Source organism: Ovis aries, chromosome 20, assembly GCF_016772045.2.
Source record: "Ovis aries strain OAR_USU_Benz2616 breed Rambouillet chromosome 20, ARS-UI_Ramb_v3.0, whole genome shotgun sequence".
NCBI classification, from domain to species: Eukaryota; Metazoa; Chordata; class Mammalia; order Artiodactyla; family Bovidae; genus Ovis; species Ovis aries.
Window position 1 is genome coordinate 44,310,710 of NC_056073.1, and position 26,743 is coordinate 44,337,452.

General features: G+C 47.5%; 1 protein-coding gene across 4 annotated transcripts in view; it reads left to right on the forward strand.

The window, feature by feature from the left end:
- The window catches only part of NEDD9 (neural precursor cell expressed, developmentally down-regulated 9), a 272,334-nt gene extending 246,757 nt beyond the window's left edge, over nt 1-25,577 (forward strand). For all 4 annotated transcript variants that reach the window (XM_060403510.1, XM_042237341.2, XM_042237342.2 and 1 more), the window contains 5 exons: nt 14,772-14,873; nt 15,789-15,890; nt 16,862-18,079; nt 20,269-20,358; nt 23,099-25,577. In XM_060403510.1, the coding sequence (XP_060259493.1) occupies nt 14,772-14,873; nt 15,789-15,890; nt 16,862-18,079; nt 20,269-20,358; nt 23,099-23,608 (2,022 nt within the window). In that variant the 3' untranslated portion in view covers nt 23,609-25,577. The remainder of the gene's footprint in view (nt 1-14,771; nt 14,874-15,788; nt 15,891-16,861; nt 18,080-20,268; nt 20,359-23,098) is intronic.
- The last annotated feature ends 1,166 nt before the right edge of the window (nt 25,578-26,743 follow it).

The window sequence follows — 26,743 nt, forward strand, 5'->3', positions numbered from 1 at the left end:
ATAAGTTAAGACTTGTATAGTCTCGAAAGAGGAGAACCAAGCTGTTCCTACTGAGGAACGGAGCCTCCTTTGCGTATGCTGCCATTTAGCACCTTCCCTTCTCTGTGCTACCCATGAACTCCTATTCATACTTTAAAACCCATTTCAATGTTCATCTCCTCTGGGAAGCTTTCTCTGCACCCCAGCAATTGCTCCCTTCTCGAGGCTCCCAAAATATGTTGTAAATTTCACCTAATCTTAAGGGAGCTCATGCATGTGTGCTAAGTCACTTCAGTCATATCCGACTCTTTGAGACCAACCCCATGGTCTGTAGCCCAGCCAGGATCCTCTGTCCATGGGATTCTCCAGGCAAGAATACTGGAGTGGGCTGCCATGCCTTCCTCCAGGGGATCTTCCTGACCCAGGGATCAAACCCAAGTCTCTTACATCTCCTGTACTGGCAGGCAAGTTCACTACCACCTTGGTAGTGGTCAAGCACATTGAAACAGCCCACCTTTATACTGTGTATGATAGACTAGGCTGGGGGACGTTCTGCTTCCGGGTAGCACACAGAAAACTCAAGTAACCTTAAAGATTTATCTAAACCCCATGACGACATCCTTATAAAGACTACTTCCTACCTTCCACAATGAGACATGGCCCAATATTGGCAGGAAATGATTCAAAGACTTTAGCCAGGTCTTCCAGGCCCATTCCTTGAAAGGTAATATAAGAACCATAACTAGTTGAAGCTACAATGTTTGTGCCTTCTTAGACGCTGAGTCATCATAAATTACACACACCCGTGCTCACACCCCCACAAAGCCTTTGGTTAGGGGGCAGAGGACTTCCCTTATTGGGATGTGAAGCATTGTGAAATCTGGTTGTCCAGGACAGCACTCAGATACCAGCCAGCTAGCTGCTATTAGCAGTATGACTCGTCTACCAACAAGTGAAAATAGATTAAAAGGAAATAGAGAAGATGAACTCGAACTCCACCTCACTTTCCTTTGTTCACTTCCTAGACAGACACATGGACACACACACACACAAAAAAAAAACCATACATACACACCCTGAATAATATTGGGGAGAATCAGAGTTTGACGAGGTAGAGGGTACCTTCAGTTTCTTCACTTATAAATTCAATAAAATATGACCCTGTTCTAGAATTGTGCATTTCTAGATAAAGATAGTTCTAATTTAATGATTTTCCCGTCAATACGTGGTTCTTTGGGGTATGCAGAAAAGTGGACTTTCACCTAAAATCTCTACCTTCAAAGTCAAGATAAAATTTAAATCTTTAGGGACTTCCCTGGTGGTGCAGTGATTAAGGCATGCAGGGGACTCAGGTTAGATCCCTAGTCAGGGAACTACATCCCATATGCCCCAACTAAGATCTGATGCAACCAAATAATTTTTTTTAACTTAAATCTTACACAAAATTAGAGGTCCTTGAGCATTTCAAGGACTCTGTGACATCACTTTAAAAATGAAAAGTATTTCTTCACCGTCAAGTCACCCACACCAGTGAGGTGAGCAAATTGTAACACCTCCTTCAAACAAAGGTCTTTTTTGTTTAGTCAGTGCCAAAGCCTTCACACTCGATTGCAACTGGTTACAAAGCTCAGAGATAATGCATATTTCTAGGAATGATTCAGTCACTTCTTACAGACTCACACCAAAGCAAAGAGAGGTAGTGTTCGTCCTTCTAGAATGACTTCATGGTATGTGACTGCTTATCAGAGAGAACGGGTCAGCATCATAGGTAGTGTATTGTCTGGCCCAGTAGACAATGCTTTATTTGTGAGGTAGAGGAAAGAATACATAAATTTTGGTGATTCGATGGTAAAATTGAGACACTATTGGTTGAACACATCTTTAAAGGCAGACTGGTTTGAGTACATTGTGCTTACAGAGGTAGGTGTAGTCAGCAATGCACCGGGGTGACTTTCCTGGCAGTCCAGTGGTTAAGGCTCTGCTCTTCCATTGCAGGGGGCACAGGTTTAATCCCTGGTAGGGAGCTAAAGCCAAAAAATAGGAGAAAAAGAAAGAAATGCACTTGGTTCTGAATAGCTGTGCCATAAACCTCATGGTCCAGGCCACCATCCAGAGAGGCAGGCTGCTGCTCCTATCTAAGTGTGACTCACTGCCCAGGTATGACTCACTGCCCAGGTGTGACTCAGGATGGTATGTCTTCCTTCAAAGTTGTGACTCCAGCAACGTGTGAAGAGCACAAGGAGTCTCCCCTTAAAGGGATCCCACAGTAGATCAGCTTTTGGAACAAAGAATCCCTTAGCAAGGCCATACTCACATCTGGTTTATTTGAATCATTTTTATGGTCCTTGGTTTCCTTACAGCATGGCACACTTTTGTTTTCACATTTACCACCAATTAACCTTGAACATGTTATTAAGTTACTCATTGTTTTAAAGATCATTTTAGATCTAAAGTGGGGGTAACCGGGGATCCCTCGGAGCTTGGTTGCATGTTAGGGATGTTACATACATAATCTCATGTAGTCCCCCCAGTAGCCTCCTAAGGCGTTCCTCACCACCTCCACTTTCCAGGGGTGGGCTCTGAGGCCTGAGACATGACCTCGCTGATGGACGTAGTTCTAGGAAGACGTCGGGTTCATGTTTGAGCCCACGTCTGTCTGACTCTGAAGCTAATGACTTTCACATCCCAGCTAATGGCTGATGCTGCCAAGCCCTAAAGTGAGAGGCATATTTAAACACTCCTGAGCAATTCCAGCTCACCAGAGCCCTGGGTGCTAAAAAGCATCCTGTTGGTCAGAAAGAATGAAAGTCATTTCCAAAGGCTGCCACCTCGGATCCAGAGCATGGCCTGGAGGCTGAGGGAGTCGGAGTCAAGGACCCAGGATCTCCTGCTCCAGGGCAGGCTGACCCTTAGAAGCTCTGAGCAGGTCATCCGGATGCTGTAAAGACCCTGATACCGCCAAGAACACTGCCATGGTGGCTTTCTCTGCCATTGGAAACACCATCTTTTCTAATGACTTTAAATCACTCCAAGTGGATAAATTCATTTAAGCAGATGCAGTCAAATCTCCCAGAACCGGCTTGCCAGTGAAAGGGGCACCCCCAAAACATAAGCTCCCCAGATCTCAACTTTTGCTTCTCGAATAAGGAAGTAACTTTCTTTTAGGAGTATTTATTTGTGAAGTTAGAGGGGTGATGTTGTTGTTGTTTAATAGCTAAGTCGTGTCCCAACTCTTTTGTGAACCCCATGGACTGTAGCCCACCAGGCTCCTCTGTCTATGGAGGTTTCCCAGACAAGAATACTGGAGTGGGTTGCCATTTCCTCCTCCAGGGGATCTTTCAGACCCAGGGATCGAACCCATGTTTCCTGCATTGGCAGGCGGATTCTTGACCGCTGAGCCACCTGGGAAGCCCGAAGTTAGAGAGGTAATGTCTCATTTGTTCGCTGTGAAGCCTGTGAACACTGCAGTCTCCATGGCCTGGGGCGGGGGGGAGGGCACGCCCCTGTCATCCCCCAGCTGAATAACCTCTGAATTGAGTCCCCTCGGCCGTGAAATGGGGAGTAGGGTTGGGTTGTCACTTAATGGTCTTAGCTAAAGTTTTATGACCCAAATATCCTCATCTGATTCTTTCCCTAGTCTCTTGAAAAGTTTAATTACATGACCTGGCCTTAAGATTCTTAAGAAAGAAGAAAAGACAGCTGGGCGTTGATGTCAGTTTCAGTTGACGCCTCCCTTTGGGCAGGTCCTTCTTACACCCTTCCTTTAGGATCCCACCCATCTTCTTATCTGGAAACCAGTCTCCCTTAGAAGGCAGAACCATGTCTTAAAGAGCAAGGAGTAGACAGGAGCACCGGGGTAGGGGGCAGGATGGGGAGCCGGGGGGCAGCAGAGTTAGTCCCATACAGAGAACACTTTCCAGGAGCATCTCATGCCTGCCTTGTTACCAAGAGCTCAGAGAGTGTCATCCTGGGACTCATGTTCTGCCCATTTTCCGTTTAATCCTCCGGGCTCGGCAGGGGCCCTTGATGGGTCTTGTGCCTCTTGAAACAACAGCCCTGCCACAGCCCTGGGCCAGGGCCTTTCAGATCTGCCACCAGGTTCTGCCATGTGAGCCGCCTCCACCTGCCATCACCTTTTTCTCCCAGTTAAGTCACAACATCTTCCGTCATCCTATTTAGGAGGAAATGGTACCCAGAGGCATCTGGGTGCAGAAATTTTCACCCTTCCCTCTTCCCATCATCACATCCCTTTCAGGCAGTCTGTGAGCACCTCTCTGAAAAATCCAAGTCAAAAATCTAGATTTTGTGCTTCGTGTATTTTTGAATTTATTTGGACAAGAAAAGAACCAACATGCTTGCGCCTTTTATAGTTTTCACTCAAAGAACATTTCAGGCCTCGGGATATATATATATATATATATATATATATATATATATTTTAAATGGCTGTGCTGTGCCCAGCTCTGTCATGGGCTGTATTCAGCCCCGTCCAGAGAAAGACCTCAAACACTTGCAAAAACCGGACGTCATTTCCCATCATGTTCTTTCACGTTTAAATGCTCTTAGCTGCTCTCTGGCACTTGGTCACTCCATAACTAAATATTGCTTTAGCACTTGCTACACAAAGCGCTTCCTGAAAGCAGTGGGGAGATGTGCTGGGGTCTAACAATCGGGCCACTGTTTGCACAGAGTTGTTTGCCGTCCAAACACCATGTCAAAGGAGCAGGACCCAAGAGCGTCGTTCCACCTCTGAGTTTCAGTGACATTTTTCTCTTTTGGAAAAAGGACCCGGCCGTGATTTTCACGTGGCTAGCAAAAGGTTTCGTTCTAGCCTAAAACCAGACATCCACATGTCCTTGAAGGAAAGTTGATCACCTCCCTAAGTACAGGAGGAGAGCTCTCGATGCACACGGGAGAAGCAGTAGGAAGGGTTAACCATGGACACGGCCCAGGAGGGTGTATTTCTAAGGCCAGACTCAGTTTTCATTATATTGTTGCTATGCAAGTAAATAAATGAGCTCACTGCTACACCCAAGCGGAGCAGAGAGAATTTATAGAGAATTAATAAATCCAGCATAGGCAACTTGTGGCATTTCCTCCAGTCGGAGAAAAGCAAGAAGTCATCTTGTATTTTAAACAGACAAACCCCTGTAACTTTGCAGTTTCTGAAAATGGGATCCAAGCTCTCATGAGCGGGCACTGATAATACTGATGTTTCTTTTCCTGGGGCTTTCTTTAAAGGGAACGAGTCACACCGTCCATGGGCTTTAAGACAAAGAGGTTATTATAAGATAGAATAAATATTGTGGTGGCTCTGTTAATGCTTTTTAAGGGCATTTAGGTGAAATAAGTCCTTTCCAACAGGCAGTTGTTGAAATCGAAATACCCTTGTTAATGCACAAGTCCCAGAGACAGTATAAATAAAACACGGTGTCGAGGGATTAAAGATAGGAAGCCATCTAATTTTACTTTCCGTATATATCTAGGAAAATTCAAAAAGACGACTGCTAATCGGTGAGGTCTGCTTTTGAATTCAGACGGTCTTTGGTGCTTAGCAGCAAGATGGTGAATATGTGCTGTAACCACTGTGGCATTTTTTCACTTCTCATCAGTCACCCGTTACATTTCCTGAGCACCTCCTGGGCTGCCCAGTTCTCGCTGAGGCCTTAGGGCAGAGCACCAGGAGCTGGTCACACTCATTCCTGCTCTGCTGGTTTCAAGGGTCAGCTCCACTGGTCCATTACTGAGGCGTTGTGTGTGTTAAGTCGTTTCATTCGTGTCCGACTCTTTGCAAACCTATGGACCGAAGCCCCCCAGGCTCTTCTGTCCATGGGATTCTCCAGGAAAAAATACTGGAGTGGGTTGCCATGCCCTCCTCCAGGGGATTTTCCTGACCCAGGGATCAAACCCACATCTCTTACGTCTCCTGCATTGGCAGGCGTGTTCTTTACCACTAGTGCCACCGGGGAGGTGTTATCTGGGTATCAGAAGCAAGGGATTGTGGAATTCAGACCATTCCTAATGTTGCTTTGGATTGTAGAGAGGGACACGGAATTAAATCATGGAACACAGAGATTCAGTTACAGAAGACTCCTTCCTACCCCCTCCGAGTGGAATTTCTTATTTTTTTTTTAATGTTGTTAAAACTTAAATCCTATTTTTGCGATTTTGTGATTTTTTATAAATACATACATCAACTGTAGAACCATGAATAATAATGGCAATAACAGTAATAAAATATTAAGGGACTTCCCTGGAGCCGATCCAGCGGTTATAAGACTTTACCTTCCAGAGCAGGCGGTGTGGGTCCGATCCCTAGCGGAGAAGTTAAGATCCCACATGCCTTGTGGCCGAAAACACACAACATAAAACAGAAGCAATACTGGAACAAATCCAACAAAGACTTTTTATAAATGGTCCGCATCAGGGATTCCCTGGTGGCTCAGTGGTGAAGGATCCGCCTGCCAATGCAAGAGACATGGGTTCGATCCCCGGTCAGGGAAGATCCCACATGCCGGAGAGCAACGAAGCCGGGCACCACAGCTGTGGAGCCTGGGAGCCGCCAGTGAGCCCACATGCTGCAGTTACTAAAGCCTGCACTGCGTGCCCGTGAGGCCTCGCTGCACAAGAGAAGCCACTAGAATGAGAAAGAAGCCTTCGCACCCCGACTAGACAGCCGGCCGTGCGCTCCCCAACTAGAGTAAAGCCTGCACGAAGCAGCAAACACCCAGCACAGCCAACAATAAATAAATTTTAAAATTAGTTTTTAAATGGTCCACATCAAAAAATAAAAAATAAAAAGTTAGTAAAAGCTACAAGAACAGGACCGATGGTGCTGAAGTTCCTTGTGCTCCTCCGCATCCCGGCCTGGGCTCTCATGCACTCCGCCCAATGCCTTCTCTCAAGCGGGAGGAATTTTCTGTATCCTTTCTCCTGTTTTTTGTTCTTCCTTCTGGTTGCTGGGAGCGTGGAAGGAGGGAAAGAGTCAAAACAGAGGCGTGAGTTGGTTGGCGGAGGGAGATGAGAATTTGTGTAAGTACATGAGCCGTAGGGCTGGGGCAAGGGAGTGCAGAACGTGAGGGGGCCTGAGACCCTATTAATGGGCTTTCACCGCGTTGAGGGCGGGCAGGATCTGCCTCCATTCGCGCCTCAGCCGGCTCTCTCCCCACTTTGCTCGCGGCCCCTGAATGGGTAGCATCTTGCTGAAGCTCCCCTAACCTCACGGCCTCTGCTCTGCTGCGCCCCCTCCCCAGCGCCCACCAGCTCTGCTTTAAGAAGGTTCAGGGGATGTTCACAGGAAGCAGTGCCTCCAAGGAGACTCGCTGAGACATTGGTACAAGTGATGCCCTGTGAACAGAAGTTGTCTGGAAAGGAAGCGTTTTGCTTCTGAACATTGCTCGTGCATATGCGCCCCACTTCTCCGTGAGAGCCTCCTGACAAACCCAGCCCACTGAAAAGAAATCCACCGAGGAGAAACTCAAGTCTCTTGGATTAGGTTCTTTGCTGTCTTTCTCTTGGATAAATCTCTGTATCTCTCAAGATTACAAAGCACGCTTTCTCCTGGGGTTTCCTACCGTTGTGTCTTGTGTGCTGTGGTGATAACTGTGACAATGGCGACACTGATATGGCCAAAGTCAAACAGTAATCCCAGTAAATCCGCTCATGATCACCAGGGCCAAAGTCTTTGTCATGTCCTGCTTTAGTCTGAAATTTCCACGGCCTCATAAGACATCTTCGGGGACACTTTATACGTTTGCAAAGGTCAGTGTCTTTCTACATGACTTCGATTTTAGGATGATTAAATTTGGTTTTCTCCTACTGTTTAGTCATGAGGTTCCCTGGTGGCTCAGAGGTTAAAGCGTCTGCCTGCAATGCGGGAGATGTGGGTTTGATTCCTGGGTCAGGAAGATCCCCTGGAGAAGGAAATGGCAACCCACTCCAGTATTCTTGCCTGGAGAACCCCATGGATGGAGAAGCCCTGTGGGCTACAGTCCACGGGGTCGCAAAGAGTCGGACACGACTGAGCCACTTCACTTCACTTTAGTCATGTAACATTTTGAAAGCAAGTGGCTTTGAGATTTGTGGCCAGACATCCTGATCCTATTAGGAAGGAAGCAGGAATTGGCTGTTCTTGTTTCGTTTGTCTGTCTCCTGCATTCCTGGTTATCTTTGATTGTGTTGGACATTGTGTTTTTTTAAATATTGGTAGAAATAATCGAAGCCCTATAAAGATGTTCTGTACTTTCAGAGAGGATTTCACTTCTCTCTGCCAGCCTCACAAGCGCACATAAATCTGATTTCAGGCTTTGAGATGTTCTTGCCCACCATGATGACTTAAAACCTAGCTTAGGCCTGTACAAGGGTAGGTTCTCTTCCAGTTAATCCTTACTTTCCCATGCAGCCATTAAGATCCCAACCCAAACTGGAGGATGGTTTTCATGGTTTCTACCTAGAGGAGCTCTCAAGTCCCCTCACCCATAGAAGCTGAAAAAACACAATGTAGCCTCTCACCTATTTTAGGTCAGCAAATACCCAGAAGAAAGCAACCTCAAAATTCAGGCCTCTCTTTGTGAATTTCTTCTCTTCTTTCCTTTTCTTTGTCTTCTTTTTAAAATTTATTTGGCTGCACCAGACCTTAGTTGTGTCACACGAGATCTTCATCACGTCACGTGAGACCTTTTCACTGTGGCAGGCAGGCTCAGTGGTGCCACGGCATGTGGGATCTTAGTTCCCTAACCAGGGATTGAACCTGCACCCCTGGCATTGCAAGGCAGATTCTTAACCACTAGGCCACCGGGGAAGTCGCCCCTTCTCTACTTTTCTATTTTGACCTGGTAATTCTTTACTCTCTTTTAACTTTTGATACCCTCAAGAGGATTTTTCATATTATCTCCTCACTTTTTTAAAGCTGTCTTCATTAGGATGGTTGATCTGAATTACCTAGTGCCCAATTTAAGTCCAAAAGTAAAATCTGCATAACCTAGGTAACGATTATGATAAAGATAGCTGAGGCTTACAATTTTATGCTATGCCAGGTACCCTATGTACTTGATGTCACTTAATACTCCTAATAGCCTATAAGTATTATCTTTTATGTGTTACTAACGAGGAAGCAAGCTTCCCTGGTGGCTCAAGTGGTAAAAAAAATCTGCCTGCAATGCAGGAGACGTAGGTTCGATCCCTGAGTCAGGAAGACCCCTGGAGAAGGAAATGGCAACCCACTCCCAGTATTCTTGCATGGGAAATCCCATGGACAGAGGAGCCCGTGAGGTCACAGAAGAGTCAGACTCGATTTAGCGACTAAACAGCAGTGAGGGAACAGGCTTAGAAGGGCAAATGCCTTGGCCATGCCCTCATGGCTGCTAAGCGGCATAACCAGGGTCCACACCCAGCTCTGCCTGTGTCCAGCCTATGTTCTCAATCACTCCCCTCGTCAGACCTGATCCTTTCAATGGGCCAGAGACCCAGTGTGACCTTGGCCTTCGGTCCGAGGTTTCATGTGACATGGGCCTGTCTCCTGTTTTCAGAACTAGAGAAAGCATGACCCCTGTGCCTTTCTACTGTATCTTCTTTCTGATGTAAAGGTAAAAGGCAGAGTTTGTTTTCATTTCTTTTTGCAAAGCTCCCGCATATGTTTCTGGCTTGCAGCTGAGAAGAATGCAGGTGTTTGGGTCACATGTGGGCTCTGGACTGGGGGAAGGGAAACCACCAGAGAGTGGGGCAGGTGATAAAATGCTTCCATGGTTTCTGATTGGTCACCTCTACCCAAGACTCCCCCTGCTTTGTTCGCCACCCCACTGGCACAGCGCTGCCCTGCATGGCTGATAAGACATGCCCCTCCTCCCACGAGTCCCACTCATCCTAGAGCTGACCTATCTGGAAACCAGCTTCATCCTCTGTAATTCCCCTCTGCAGAGCTACATCCCTTTGCTTAAGGAAAGTCTCGAGTTTTCTTTAGTTCGTGACTGTATTCAGTCCATGGTGGTGGCGGTTTAGTCGCTAAGTTGTGTCCGACTCTTGCAACCCCGTGGACTGTAGCCCATCGGATTTCCCAGGCAAGAATACTGCAGTGGATTGCCATTTCCTTCTCCAGGAGATCTTCCCGACCCAGGAATTAAACCCAGGTCTCCAACCTTGCAGGCAGATTCTTTACCAACTGGGCTACGAGGGAAGCTATATTCAGTCCATACATTTTTCCAAGATCGACTATGTTCAAGGCACTTTCTCGGCCCTGTCTCCATGTCGACAATGAGAAGAAAAGGGATGAGATAGTTTGAAACAGTCAAACCTCAAGGGATAAGCACTGTTAGAGATGTAAGTACACACACAGTCAGTTCCAAGGAGGGAGATGTATCTTGTCTGGGAAGGGCTTTGTGGGAGAGGGGCACTCAGGTTGACCCCAAAAAGTGAATAAAATTTGCAGAGGAGGAAGGAAAGTCAAGCATCTTGTACAGCCACAGCATGAGTGAAAGCTCAGAGGTGTGGCAAACAGGGTGCCTGCGAAAAATGGAGTGCTTCCGCCTCGCCAAAGCACAGAGCTGGTAAAGAGCTTTTGGCTTCTGCCCTCAGACTGAGGGGGGTGAGGGAGGAAGAAATACACAGATGAAAGTCGGGACTGGCACCTGGGGGCCAGAGGCACGTGTCGTTGGCCCAGATGCTGTTTGAAATAGTTGAGCCAGTTTTGAAAATCAGATATCACATAAAAACCCAGATTTCTGGCTTCTCGTGAAAATTGGAAAGATCTGGCAACCCAGGGAGTGTTTTTTTCAAGATGGCAGTTGGCTGGAGCTGAGGACTGGCTGCCACCTCTCAGAAGGGGAGGAGTTTTGTGCTCCCGGCCCAGGATCTCAGCTTGTCTCTCCCTTCCCCCGACCTGCTCAGCACACAGGCAGCTCAGCATCAGGCCTGGGCCCTGCTATAGGTGCAAACTCAGGCCAACGGAATGTAGAGACATGGGTGACAGACCCAGGGCTCCGTCCCGGGCCAGTGACTTGCACACCTGGTGGTTTTCAGTGTCCCCTAGCTCTCACTGCCACCCTAGACACACACATCCCATCTTTCAAATTTCAGCATGCATAGGTCTCAAAATTGAGACATGGAAGTCTTAATAGCATCTCTAAAGAGCTCATGCTGTGCAGAATCTGAAGCAGAAAATGACACGAACTAAAGTATGGGACAGGGTAAGCCCTGAGCATTTTCTTGCTTTTTCTACAAGCAGAATTAGTAGATTTCATTATATGTACGTTAATAGACAATATTTGTTTTTCTCTTTCTGCCTTACTTCACTGTCTGTAACAGGCTCTGGATTCATCCACCTCACCAGAACTGACTCAAATGCATTCCTTTTTATGGCTGAGTAATATTCCATTGTATATATGTACCATTACTTCTTTATCCATTCATCTGTTGATGGACATCTAGGTTGGTTCCATGCCCTGGCTATTATCAATGGTGCTGCAATGAACACTGGGGTACATGTGTCTTTTTCAATTATGGTCTTCTCAGACTGTATCCCCAGTAGTGACATTGCTGGGTCATATGGTAAGCAACACAACATTGAAAAGCAATTGTCTTCCAATAAGTTTTTTTAAATCTGAAAAAAAAAATTATTAGTGAGTTAAGATAACCCTGGTTTCCAAATATTTGATCCTCCCCTGCTGGGATCCAGCCTCAAAGATTTACTCAATGGACTGTCCCTTTCTACAGGTATACAGTCTGCCCTTTGCTCCATAGCTCTTTTCAGAGATCCATCTTCAGACTCTTCCATTAGTTGACACGAATGACAGGTATACAAACATCCCAGGAAGGGTGAATTTCTCGCCTAGACAGAAAACCCTCTGCAGGGGAACCAGGAAGACAGTTTCAGGTGCAGCTGGTTACAGAGCCTCGAGAAGCCCACAGTTTGCCCCCTCTTTGTGCCATCACTAAGGAGTTAAGAGGTCACTTTGGTAATTCCTAAGGCTAAGCCCTTGTAACTATAAATACGTACGCAGAATGAAAGGAATGCAGGAAAGGAAAACAAATGGAGGGAGAAAGGAAATGAAAAGCCTGACCTGATTTCATTGAGAAAATTAGTTTTTAAGACACCCTTTGTGTGGAGCAGTGGCATCCTTGCCACTGGCAGCCTTGCCTGCCGTGCAAACGCCCAGGAGATTTCGCCCCAAATGTATGTTCCCCTGAGCCAGACCTTGGTGTTCCTTGTAGGTTGAGGTTCAGTGATCCTGGGAGAGAAAGGTTTTTGTGTACTTTGTCAAGCAGAAAGAAACTGGCCTTTTAAACCACAAAACTGGATACTTTGTAAGGTACAGAACAGTCAGCACTTTGCTCTGAGGAGAAAACACGCAATTGGCATGAAAGTGACCCAAGCAGTGGGGTGAGGAGAAGACGGTCCAGAAGGGGAAGGCGTCCAGCTCCTCGTCCTCCCAGGCGGCACAGGGGACCTCACGCTATGCTCTGCCCGCGTCTGACCAGATGCACGCCCAGGTCCCCTCTCCGTGCCATTTGAGAACCGATGTGAATTGGATGGTCACGTCGAGGGAGGCTGTATTTTGTTGGCTTTTCGCCCCTGTGGTTTTCACCATCTGTTTCTTTTAATACATAAACAAAGAAAATGACTGGTTTGGAATGCAAAGTTGGAAAAAAAAAAAAAAGATGACCACAGGCATCCTCTAAATGAGAAAGAGGGAGCACGCAGGAGTTCAGTGACATTTGTCAGGAAGTGAGGCGTTAAATACTGGGGAGCTCGGATGCTCTCTGCCAGGGACCGTCCGCACAGGCAAGGCAAAGCCTTGCTGGGGACCCGCCTTCCTGAGACGGCGCCTCCTGTTTACATGTACCAAGGGCTATTTTCAGATACAAGAACCACCCCATCTATCTCCCAGCCCCCCTCCATTTTTCAAACTAAAGATGAAACCCTTCGGCTGGCCTTCAGCATAACCAGCCTTGATTTTCCATTAGCATTATTACTAACTTGGCAGCCTTGGATAGAATCCACTCTTAGAAGCTTGTAGACTGAACAAAAGCAGGGTTGTGAGTAGGTTCTATTAAAGAGCCAAAACAGAACTATAAATAGAGGAGCTGATGAGATAGAGGAAGAGAAGGTACTTCATGTCTCTCCTGGACAATAGTGAGTGAAGAAAAAAAAAAATCGTCTAAAGGCATGGGGAACACAGTGTATCTTTCTTGAGCGACCAGCATCCTGCTTTAAAAAGGAAGACTTGCTCTGCACGATACAGTAGCCACTTTGTGAAATGGTTCTGTATGCTCTGTGCCAACAAACCTTAAAGCAAGAGACTCCTTTTTTAAACCCGAGGCAGTGGAGAGATGGGCTGGGCTGGTGGCTGCATGCTAATCTCTTTTACCTTCATTGCAAGACATAATCAGCTACAAGCACCAGGGATTTAAAGAGCAAATTGAACCCAGGCATTTAGAGCCCCCAGGGAGAAGGGCACTGGCGCTTTTGGCTGAGTTCCACCCATCTCAGGGTAAGATGGATATGAGCATTTTTCGCATACTTTCGTAGGCAGCCTGACGCCAGAGTTTTCACGTTAGAGAAAGGATAAACGATGATGGTTTCTCAGGGAACAACCAGCTCTTCCTAATCTGTGATGTCTGTTCTCACAAATGTCCCGGACAATACTGAGCTGGGTGCTGTTAGCATGTCGCCCCACAGGGGTGAGGCAGATACAAGACCCTGGTCATTTTGAAGCTCTGTGGGGGATTAAATATATTTTCAAAGGAGTTTAAGTTCCAGTCATTTCTCTACCCATGCTTAGGACACAGTGGGGCGTGTAGATACGAAAATACGAGCCTGGCGGGTAAGGTTTGTTTCATTGACATTAGTTCCAGATGCTGGGCTGCGATGAGTGTGTCTGACATCTGACATCACTTGGTCGTGGGCACCGTCTGGACATTTGCTTTCCTGGTGGAAATGGGAAAATGATTAGACCTGAACTCTCTTCCTGGTCAGCTCCAGGACTCAGTATTTCATGCATTTCATTCTTTAGCATGAAAGCTCCTGGAGGCTTCTCAGGACAGTGTGTGCAAGCTTTAGTTTCATAAACCTATGGAATTCGTGGCCTATGGAATTTTAGTTGTAATCATAATCACGTCAGATGAAGAGGCTTCCTGGGGAAGGTATGAGAGGAATTTTAAGTGGCTCAACTCTATTTACATTATTCACTTTACAAATGGTTTCAGAGCCCCCCCCCCCTTTTTTTTTTTTTTCTTTTCTTTTTTTTTCATTATGCTGTGCTCCAGAGGATTGATCTGGGACTTTCATATTTTAAACGCAAGTCTCCCTTCAAGGGGGCTTCTCAGTGGCTCAGTGAGATGAATCTGCAGGAGATGCAGATTCAATTCTTGGGCCAGGAAAATCCCCTGGAGGAGGAAATGGAAACCAACTCTAGTATTTTTGCCAGGAGAATTCCATGGACAGAGGAGTCTGGTGGGCTACAGTCCAGGGGGTCGCAGAGTTGGCCACAACTGAAGCAAGTGAGAAAGGAAGCTCCCTTCAAGTACCTTTTGGGAATCAGGACTTGGTCTGACCACCTTTGAGGTGATTTTATTACCATGAGGAAGGCAGAGAGATTTCAGGGCCTGGTTCCTCCCTGGGATTCAAGAGGGACTTGGAAGTTGACTGGCCTGGTGTCTCCTCGTCTCCTTCTTTGGTCTCCTCCCTCTTCCTTTTTTTCCCTAGTTGGGGAGAGATGGGGGCGGAGCGTCTAATTACTAGGCTTTGCAATGCCCTCAGGACTCGGCTTGGAAGTTAACTCGTGTCTCGCCATCCACAGGTGATCACGCCGGTTAGGACAAGCCATGGCTATGTGTACGAGTACCCGACCAGATATCAAAAGGACGTCTACGATGTCCCTCCTTTCCAGACGGCTCACGGGGTACGTACCAAGAACACGGTCGTCACCGGGGACGGGGCACCTCAGGGCAGCTTTCCTTCTGGGCTCCAGAGGAAAGGGAAGTTCACAAAATATGCACATTTCATGTGAAGCTTTATTTAGGTTGTCTATCCAGGGGCCAGGATTACTTGTTTTCTGGATTTGCTTCATTAAGGAATCCAAGGCTTTGATCCCACAAAGCTTTTCTTGCTTATCATTTTCTCAGGGAGCATAAAGTTTAAACTACACTTTAAAGTACAGACAGTGTTGGGAATTCCCTGGAGATCCAAAGGTTAGGGGGCACAGGTTGGATCCCTGCTCAGGGAACCAAGATCCCCTCATGCTGTGCGATGCAGCCATAAACTGTTAAATTAATTTAAAAAATAATAAAGTACACACGGTGCAGATTTTTTTTTCACCTAAGATCATTTTTATACTCAATCTAAGTCAAAGAACCCAAAATTGAAAAATTCCATCAATTTTTATTACATAGAATTCAGCCAAAGAGCAAGGGAATACATAACCTGGTAAACATATCCATCATTAAAAGCTTAGTACATAACAAGATAACAAGTAGGATTTTTCTTGGTGGCTTAGTCGTAAAGAAACCGCCTGCCAGTGCAGGAGACATGGGTTCGATCCCTGGTCCCAGAAGATCCCATGTGCCACGGAGCAGCTCAGCCCATGAGCCACAACCGAGCCTGTTCTCTAGAGCCGGGGCTCTGCAATAGGAAAAGCCCCCAAAACTCGAAGCCCCCGCATGGCAACTAAAGAGCAGCCTCCTCGCGCCATCACTGGAGAAAAGCCACACAGCAAGAAAGACTCAGCACGGCCGAAAATAGATGTGTAAATTTAAAAAAAGAAAACATAAAAATGACAAGTATTTCCATGCTGGCTAACTCAGGTGTTTCTCCCCAGGTGTACGACATCCCGCCATCCTCTGTGAAGGGCCCCGTGTTTTCTGTCCCCGTGGGAGAGATAAAGCCTCAAGGGGTCTATGACATCCCTCCTAGCAAAGGGGTAAGTGAGCTACTGCAGAAGCTGCCAAAAGCGCGCACGCGTGTGTGGGGGTGTATGTGTGTGTAAGCCTGCACACACTGAGATAATCCAAAGAGGAAAAAACTTGTCTTTGTGTGCAAGAACAGGGAGGGAAGGGGAGCCAGGGGGTAAGAAGAGACAACAAAGACGACTGTAGGGATTCCATGTTTAACCCCCTCCCCATAAGAAAATGGGGCAGTCAATAAGGCGAGCCCGTAGGAAGGAAAAGCAATTGATTCTGTTTGGCAAGCAACTCATATATGTCCTATGGTGGTGGTGTAGTCGCTCAGTCGTGTCTGACTCTTTTCAGTCCCATGGACTGTAGCCCGCCAGGCTCCTCTGTCCATGGGATTCTCCAGGCAGGAATACTGGCGTCGGTGGGTTGCCATGCTCTCCTCCAGGGGATCTTCCAGACCCAGGGATCGAACCCAGGTCTCCAGCACCGCAGGCAGATAGATTCTTCACCGACTGAGTGAGCAGGGAAGCCTATATGTCACATGGCTCATGTTTATACAGGACATCACAGATGACTCAGGCTGTGCACACGCATACAAGTTTGGAGTCACTGTGGGCTACGTGGCACAGGAAGTACAGTTATCCTGATTCCACATAAGAGGGAACTGCACCTCAGACCCTTTCAGCAGCTGATTGAGCTTCACCCCCGCTGGCAGGTCCGGCAGGAGACCTCGGGTCTCCTGACACGTGGTCCAGGAACCCCGAGAGCAGCTGAGGCAGGAGGGTCCACACAGGGCAGCAGGGTGTCCAGGGGAGGGCGCCCTCGACAGAGGGTGGGGGCGAGAGCAGCCTCGGGAAACACCTAGTGCCTGGAGGAGAGGGGAGGGAGCAGCACCCGCGAGGACCGCCGGCCCTCGTGGGGACGCACCGCGCGGTTTCTGCACTGCCGCTTAGACCAGCCCAGCAGATAACAGCGTCCTTGTCCGCTTGCTTCCCAGGGATACTCCACTCCACCCTCCGGCTACAGAGACGAGGCCGGGCTCCGGGAGAAAGAGTATGACTTTCCGCCTCCAATGAGACAAGCGGGCAGGCCCGAGGGCGTCTACGACATCCCCCCGACGGGCACCAAGCCCCTGGGGAAGGATCTGCACCCTAAGTACAACGGCGACACCCCCGGAGCTGCTGAGCTGGCCCCACGGAGACACGGCGCGTCCCTGACCCAGCCGGCCCCCCAGCCGGGCCCACCCGTGGGCTCCCAGAACAACGATGCCTACGACATCCCCCGGGGCGTCCAGTTTTTGGAAGCACCAGCAGAGACCAGCGAGAAGGCCAGCCCGGAAGAGAGGGACGGGGTGTACGACGTGCCGCTGCACCAGCCGCCGGAAGCCAAGGGCCCCGCGGACGTGGTGGACGGCATCAACCGGCTGTCCTTCTCCAGCACGGGCAGCACGCGGAGCACCATGTCCACGTCCTCCACCACCTCCAAGGAGTCCTCGCTGTCCACTTCCCCGGCGCAGGACAGAAGGCTCTTCTTGGACCCTGATGCAGCCCTCGAGCGGCTGCTCCGGCTGCAGCAAGCCCTGGACGGGGCCGTCTCCAGCCTGATGGCGCTGGTCACCACCGACTGGCGGAGCTACGGCCACATGGAGCGGCACGTCAACGGGGTCCGCGCCGCCGTGGACAGGGTGGAGCTGGCCCTCAGAGACTACCTGCACTTCGCGCAGGGCGCCGCGGCGAACGCCGCCTGCCTCCCCGAGCTCGTCCTCCACCACAAGGTGAAGCGCGAGCTCCAGAGGCTGGAGGACTCCCACCAAATCCTGAGCCAGACCAGCCACGAGCTGAGCGAGTGCGGCTGGTCCCTGAACGTGCTGGCCGTCCACAAGCCCCACAACAAGTGGGACAGCCTGGACCGCTTCGTGATGGTGGCCAAGACCGTGCCGGACGACGCCAAGCAGCTCACCACAACCATCAGCACCAACGCCGAGGCCCTCTTCAGACCCGGCCCTGGGAAGGGCGGGCCGGAGAGCGTCACGAACTCCACCGAGTACCGGCCCGCCGGCTCCCCGGGGCAGCTGCTGCCCGCCGGGGACCACAAGGCCCCCGCCCTCAACAAGCCACTGCCCCCCAGCCTGGGCAAGGAGCAGCCCCCCGACTGTAGCAGCAGCGATGGCTCTGAAAGGAGCTGGATGGATGATTATGACTATGTCCACCTGCAGGTAAAGACTTCAGACTCCTAAGGCCCCGATATTCACATGCAGGGGCCTGGGGCTCACCCCTGTAAGATGTAGTCTAGACCGTTGAAGTGGAGACCGCGGTTAAAGGTTCAGGAACACGGTTAGTGGTTCACAATCTGGAGGTGGTGGTGTCCAGTAGGAAGAACACTGGTGTGAGGGTCCAGAGGCCTCTAGACTTCCAGGACACTGACTGTGTCACCAACTTACGTAAACTCACCTGACTTCCTCATTTGCCAAATGGGTGAAGCCTAGAGTTAAATTAGATCTGATTGATATGCCTCAGGCAAGCAGGAAGAGACCAGCCACCCCCAACCCAAGTAGAATAGTGCTAAGTTGCTTCAGTCGTGTCCAACTCTGTGTGACCCCATGGACCCTCGCCTGCCAGCCACCTCTGTCCATGGGATTCTCCAGGCAAGAATACTGGAATGGGTTGCCATGCCCTCCTCCAGAGGATCTTCCCAACCCAGAGATCGAACCCAAATCTTCCGTGGCTCTGGCATGGAAGGCAGATTCTTCACCGCTGAGCCACCAGGGAAGCCCCAAGTAGAGCATTGGGTCCTTGAATAGTCAGGCCAGCTCCACTTATATTCACATTTCACTATATGGTTCTACAGGATATTTAATTTGAAGAAAAAAAAAAGGAGGAGTGGGGTGCTTCAATGTTTTAGAAAAAAAGATTCAAAACCCTCTGCACTAGAAAATTTTCTAAGTTACCTTCAGCTCTGTACTCTGTGTGTGTGTGTGTGTGTGTGTGTGTGTACTTACTCACAGAGAAACTTAACCCTACCGTAGACTTACTTTGAAGACCACTGGGCATTTCCCAATTGATCTAGAAGTTGACCTGCTTATGGGAAATCAGGCCATCACAATCTGCCTCCTACAAGTGACAGTCCTACCAGATTGACCCAGGATCATGACAGCTTGCCCTTTCCGTTCAGGGAGTTAAAACATTCTACAAGATCCGTTATTTAGAATTTGGCTTACTATCTCATTCCGCTATTCTTTTCATTTGACTGACAGCCATGGATTGTCCCAGGGATTACTGAACACCTCTCCATTGTGTGCAGCAGGGGGAGGAGAGAGCAGAGCCACACCTTGTGCTGAAGAACAGTGTGGGGTGAGAGTAGATGGAGGCATTAAACACCTCCCCGGGGACTCCCCTTGGCAGTCCCGGAGTTAAGTCTTGGCACTTCCAATGCAGCGGGCACAGCTCCGGTCTCTGGTCAGGGAGTTAAGACCCCGCATGCCGTGTGGCTGGGCCAAAAGATAACAAACAAAACGATAACAACAAAAGCCATTCACCCAGCTGGTTGACCAGCTCTGCATTTTGGAAAATACTAATTTGGTGTAGAGCTGCACATAATTTGAGGAGACTAGAAATGTAATGTGGCTCACATTTAGACCTGCAGGGGCTTCCCTGGTGGCTGAGAAAGTAAAGAATCTGCCTGCAATGCTAGAGACCTGGGCTCTACCCCTGGGTGGGGAAGATTCCCTGAAAAAGGGAATGGCCACCCACTCCAGTATTCTTGCCTGGAGAATTCCATGGACAGAGGAGCCTGGCAGGCTACAGTCCATGGGGTCAACTGAGCAACTAACACTTTCACTTTGGGACTTTCCAGGTGGCACTAGTGGTAAAGAACCCGCCTGCCAATGCAGGAGACATAAGAGGTGCAGGTTCGATCCCTGGGTTGGGAAGATCCCATGGAGGAGAGCATGGCAATCCACTCCAGTATTCATGTCTTGAGAATCCCAGGGACAGAGGAGCCTGGTGGGGTACAGTCCATTGGGTCACAGAGGGTCTGACACGACTGAAGCAACTGAGCAGGAGGTTTATGGGTTTGCAAATAATCTATTAGAAAAGAACCCTGAGAAAAAGCACTGCATAAGGAGGTTGGGGGGAGTTGGGGTCATGAATAGTCCTACAAAAATGGTAAAGTGGAGCGGGGAGCATGGCACCCCATATGGAAATTGATCTTAGTTTTCACTTCTGATCTACACAGTGACTCTGGAAGTCCGGATGAGAGCTGGGGTTCACAGGGCCTAACCGGTCGTGCAGGAAGTTTCCAAAGCAGTGGAAAGTAGCAGAGAATTTGTATGTTTGTCAATGAAGCTGTTAGCATAAGTGAATCATAGTGGTGATGTAATGTTTTCTTTGCATTGAAAAATAATAGGGGAAGGAGGAGTTCGAGAGGCAACAGAAAGAGCTCTTGGAAAAAGAAAATATCATCAAACAGAATAAGATGCAGCTGGAACATCATCAGGTACGTTCAATCAGAACAAAAACTATTCAGTGTTGAAAAGACTTCCCATTTAATCAGAAAGGTACGGCTTCAAAAGATCGTGATTTGGATCCTCCCAGTACACTTTAGCATAAATACGGTATAAGAACAAAAAGAAGGTTTTATGGCCTTGGTGATCCAGCTGGGTATACCTGCACTCTGTTCAAATAGCAGCTTTCCAGGCCAAGCCTGTACGTCTAACACATTAGGATTGTTTGGGTTAAGGCAGTTGGTCTCAAGGAGCAAGACCCACTGAAACTGGCCCAAGCAAGTGGGTTTTATAGTAAAGCCCTAATGGGAGAGCTCAAGAGCAGAAGATGAAGGTAGAGCCACGTCCGAAAGAACTAGGACTGTCCATTCCATCTCCTTTCTGTGCTTCCTTTGCTTCTCTCCAAATTGACTTCCTTTGCCTCTGTTTGCTGGCAGTTTCCTCTGCTTCTCTACTCATATGGCTTCCCTGGAACTTTTACAGAACCCATAAATGGCCACTCAAAGTCTTTTCTGTAGATAGGTTTTCATCTCGGCTTCCTAAGCTAATAACTCCTTCTGTGGTTTATAAAATACCCTCCAAAGGAAAGTCTGAGCCGTATCCATCTGTCTGTCTGTCTCCTCCTCTCCCCTCTCCCTCTGTCTCTCCCACACAAGCCCATGGCTTGGCTATCCTAGGTCCAGTCAAAGGGTTGGAGGGCAGGATTCAGTGTTTTCAAAATATATCCTAGTCCATTTACTAAGGGCTTCAGGCAAGGCACTTTCATCCAAAAGTTGGACATGAGTGCGGCAAATAATAATGGGTATTGCTAATGTAAGAGCATAAAAAAAGGGAGAAAATGGATCGAGGATTTCTAGGCCTTTTAAGATGAACTGAAATGGTGTCCAGTGACATGAAATAGCACACAGAACTCAGGAAACCAGAGTTCCAATCTGTGCTGCCTCACCAATCAACTATGCGACCTTAGGCAAGTCACTTAATCTCCCCAAACATCAATTATTTCTCTATAAAGTGAGAAAATCCCTCTCCCCTCCATCTAATGAGATGATATGTTTATGAACATACTTGGAAAAGCATAAGCTAACTATGCTGAAGCATCACGCTGTTTATATTTGCTTTGGTGTTTGGCCAAGTTAAGACTGCAGGGCTTTGGGGGACTTGTTGGAATCATAGTAATTCCTAAGAAGAAACCAGAGTCTAAGGAAAAGGAAAGCTCACTGTGCCTTTCTCAGGGGAGAAGCTGGGTGAGGTTAGCCATGCTCAGGCTCAACCCTATTTGAGGGCAGAAGATTGACGGACTCCTAAACTCCAGTGAAGGATAGTCTTTGCATGCCGGAGAGAGTCTCTCCTGACACTTGGTGCAATAGCTGGAAATTATTATCATTGCATTTTAAATAATACACCATCTAGGAGCAATGAGAGAAGGGAGAAAGGTAACGCTGAGTCTGACCTGGGCTGAGGTCCCTTTAGACAGTGTTGAGGGTCTAGGTATTAGGAGCCCAATCAGTGTTCAGATCCTTTAGAGAAGATCTCTTCCACAGTGCCCGTGTATTTGTATGCATTTGCTGTTTTCTTGTTTAGTCGCTAAGTCGTGTCCTACCCTTTGTGACGCCATGGACTGTACCCTACCAGCCTCCTCTGTCCATGGGATTCTCCAGGCAAGAATACTGGAACGGGTTGCCATTTCCTTCTCCAGCAAATTTTCCTGACCCAGGGATCGAACTCAAGTCTCCTGCATTGGCAGGCAGATTCTTTACCACTGAGTCACCTGAGAAGCCTTATTTATATGCATTAGTCATCCCTGTGTTGCTGGATAATGACATTTATAAATCTGGACAGAAAGAGTAGGAGAAATAAAAAAGGGTCATGGATTATCTTTTATGTAAGTGTCTGAAAGGGACAAAGTCAAGGCTTTCCTCTAGAAGGAGCAAACAGCATCAGTGGCTGACTTGACAAAGAGATCCCTACATTTGCTTTTCCCTGGCCACCACTCAATAAACATTTACCTAGAGCCTACATAATACCAAACATTATTCTAAGCACTTTGCAAATGTTAACTCATTTAACCTTCGTAAAGACATAGGTAACTGTTGTTCAGTCGCTCATTCGTGTCTGACTCTGCAATTCCAAGGACTGCAGCACGCCAGGCTTCCGTATCATTCACTATTTCCCGGAGTTTGCTCAAACTCATGTCCATTGAGTCAGTGAGGCCATCCAACCATCTCATCAGGGTGTGTAGCTAAGTGGTAGAGCATTTGACTGCAACCATCTCATCGTCTGTTGCCCCGCTCTCCTCCTGTCTTCAATCTTTCCTAGCATCAGGGTCTTTTCCATTGACTTGGCTCTTCCCATCAGGTGACCAAAGTATTAGAGCTTCTGCTTCAGCATCAGTCTTTCCAGTGAATAGTCAGGGTTGATTTCCTTCAGGATTGACTGGTTTGATCTCTTCGCTGTCCAAGGGAGCTGGGTTGAAACCCTACCCTGCCTTCCCTTCTGAGGACAGAAGAGACCAATCGTGTCCAGTTGCAGAAGTCAGAGCTGGAGGATTCCTTAGGCATCCTCTTTCTCAACCTCTGCATTTTACAACTCAGGAAAGCCAGGCAAGCTGACAAGGCCTGGCATCTAAAAAACCACCTGACATGAACATCCCTGCCTTACAGCTACAAGCCCTGGTTAGTTTCCACTTCGGCACACACCGCCTTGTCCTTAACTAACTTTTTTTCTCCCCTGTAGCTGAGTCAGTTCCAGCTGCTGGAACAAGAAATCACAAAGCCCGTGGAGAACGACATGTCCAAGTGGAAGCCGTCCCAGAGCCTCCCGACCACCAGCAGCGGCGTGAGCGCGCAGGACCGGCAGCTCCTCTGCTTCTACTATGACCAGTGCGAGACCCACTGCATCTCCCTGCTCAACGCCATCGACGCGCTCTTCAGCTGCCTCAGCTCGGCGCAGCCCCCGAGGATCTTCGTGGCCCACAGCAAGTTTGTCATCCTCAGTGCCCACAAACTTGTGTTCATCGGAGACACGCTGACCCGGCAGGTGGCCGCCCAGGACGTTCGCAACAAAGTGATGAACTCCAGCAACCAGCTGTGCGAGCAGCTCAAGACTATAGTTTTGGCCACCAAGACGGCCGCGCTTCACTACCCCAGTACCCCCGCCCTGCAGGAGATGGTCCACCAGGTGACCGACCTGTCCAGGAACGCACAGCTCTTCAAGCGCTCTCTGCTGGAGATGGCCACGTTCTGAGCGGAGACGCAGGAAAGGGAGCACTGCCTTGGGTTACTGAGGAAAACTGGAAAACACTCTCTGGTTTTTGTAAATCTTGTCTATTTTTGTAGATATTTTTGTATAAAAGTGAAAGACTTTCACATTTCATGGGTTAGATGGCATTCAGAAATTCAGGGAACTCCAGGGGGGTGGTGTGTGGCTTTTTCCCCCCCGTGTTGTTCTTATGTATACACATAAGCATCTGAGACACAAATTGTACAGAATCTTATCCACATGTGTGTGACTACGTGTTCACGTTCGTTTGTAGATGTTTGTCTGATACATTCCATTAAGAACCATGAGATAAGAAGCACCTTAGGAGGCACCTCCCAATGCTGCATTTTCTTTTTAGAAAAACCTACCAGCTGGTTGCAATATTGCTCTACATACACTCGTGATTGTTCCGAGCCTGTCACTCCCAAGTCTGAGACACACAGTACAGTGTGTTTGCAAGTGTTCACCTTCCATAAGGAGGCGGGTTAATACCTTGTTTTCCTTTTTGAAAGCCCCTCCAAAATTGGCCGTCTCGGACATGTTATTGCAAGATGCCTCACTTCTGGTTGAAAAAAAACCCTCTTAGAAAGTTTCAGAAAGTCTTGATATATCTTAACCCAAACTCTGACACATTAGGTGCCAGAGGAGAGACACGTGTGTTGAGGCTGCTTCCTGATTAGCGCTGGGTTGTTTCAACACAGGACGCTGTCCCAACAAAAGGGGACCATGTGTTCCCCAAAGACTTTCTTTTGTGGCCCCACCAGGTGGCATGTGGGATCTTAGTTTCCAGACCAGGGCTGGAACCCATGCCCCCTGCATGGGGAGTTCAGAGTCTTTAACCACTGGGCCACCCAGGAAGTCCATCCCCAGGGCTTTTTGATCATCGGCATTTGTGAGTAATCTGGCCATGAGATTTTCCAAAGGACATTTTCAGATTTGCAAAAAAGCATATTGTTTGCAGCAGGAATTCCTAAAAACACATTGGGCAGTGATCATCCACAAAAGAAGGACGGTTCCACCCGAGTTGTAAGTGGAGGCCTTTCTGACTGACTGTCATCATCCTCTTCGGTGCTGCTATCCCTGGTACCTGAGGGAAGCTGGCCAGTTCCTCAATCACCTAAAGGTTAGAGACGCCAGGCTACAATCTTACTCTTAGGGGAAGTCGTGGCTTGATCCTGTACCCTCCCTAAAACGTGCACACGCACACCCAGCGCTCAGAGCAGCTGTCAGGAGCCCATCTAGGCTTTACAGCTCTGTCTGCCCAATGACCCCGTGAACAGCTCATTCACTGTTCCCCAGCTCAGCACAGCATCCATTCCACAGTCTGTCCTCTGATACATGCTGGGGTTGGCACAGCATCACAAGCCATCGGATTCATCATGGGGCAAATGAAACCCTTCCAACCCAATGGGTAAATGTATTCACAAATCACCAAGTCAAGAAGCAAGTTATTTATGGTTTGTCAGTCCAGTTTTCATTTAATGATCCCACTCCAGTCAACTGGAAAATGTTTGATTTGCAATATATGCCTTGACTTAATTAAGCTTGCTTGCTTTAGACAACCAAATTATTGGAACAGGAGAGGATTTAGGAGAGAAGGATATATGATCTAAGTGGGATTAAATAAAAAATCAGTAAAACTTATCCAGGAGGTGCTTTTCAGAACCAGTGTTGTAGTTCTCAACATTCTATTCTGCCAAAAGAAGTCAGATTGCTGTAGGACAAGCAAGTGTGTGTGGAGGAAGGGGGTTGCTAAAAATCAGCAATGAGTTTGAAAAAGTGTCCTTGTAGATTTCATTGTATCATGTATTTCTTAGGAGATGACTTGTTCTATGCTAAGAGGTGACATTTCATGTTTTCAAAACCAAAATGTTCAATCTGTGTTAATCTCTTTCCCGTACTATATGTAGAGGCTATTTTTAAATCATTAAAATTTTGGATGTCTGTTTTCATAGGCCTTGGGTTTTCTTTTTCCATTTCTTTCTTTGTCACACAGTTAAATGTTAGCTTATTTTGGCACTCCTAACATAGAAAGGTGAATTATGGTGAGTTTATTAATACTATAGATCTGGATTTTTGAGTAAAATTGAGAGCTATACGCTCATTTTGTGTCACTTCAGAATGTATTGCATTTGAAGAAAATTCTGGAATTTTTGAGCATTACCAAACCCAAATGTCTGAAAAAAGGCTTCTCTTCACCAGGAAGCCTGAATATTTAAATGGTAGGTGGGATGGTATCTGCTGTCATAATGTGAATGTACTATTGATGTCATTTTAGAATCAAAGAGAATTGCTCAACGCATTCTTGAATAGACATCAAGAAATATTTAAAAGAAAACTATATTCGATGAAAATAGATTCATAACCACATAAATTATCTTTAATGCTTGGCCCACTTTCATTCTGCTATCCCACTGATAGTTACAGATAAACTATTTGACTATACCTTGAATATACTCTTTTCCCACATCTATAAACATTTCCAAAGAAAGTGTCAAGGCACTTACTGGGAAATGGAAAGTCTTCTGGAAAAAAAAATGGTGCTTGAAAAACTAGATCTCTGCATGGAAAAAGCAGAATATTTACCTTACACTCTACATAGAAGTTAACTCAGATGCTCAAATGGATAATAGACCTGAACATGAAGCTTTAGAACTTCTAGAAGAAAATGACGGGAGAAAAATCTTTGTCATCTTAGGTAGACAAGAGTTCCTTAGGTTGAACAAAAAACATCAATCATAAAAAACTGATAAATTGGACTTCATCACAATTTAAAACTTTTCTAGGAAGACCATTAAGAAAACAAAAGGTCAAACCACAAACAGCAACAATATTTGTACCACCTCAGTGGCTCAGAGCTTAAAGTGTCTGCCTGCAATGCGGGAGATGTGGGTTCGATTCCTGGCTCAGGAAGATCCCCTGGAGAAGGAAATGGCAACCCACTCCAGTATTCTTGCCTGGAGAACCCCATGGACAGAGAAGCCTGGTGGGCTACAGTCCACGGGGTCGCAAAGAGTCGGACATGACTGAGCGACTTCACTCTCTTCACCCACAGCCCAAGATATGTATTAGAATAAGGATCAAATAACTAAATTTTTTAACTGGGCAAAAATTTTGAAC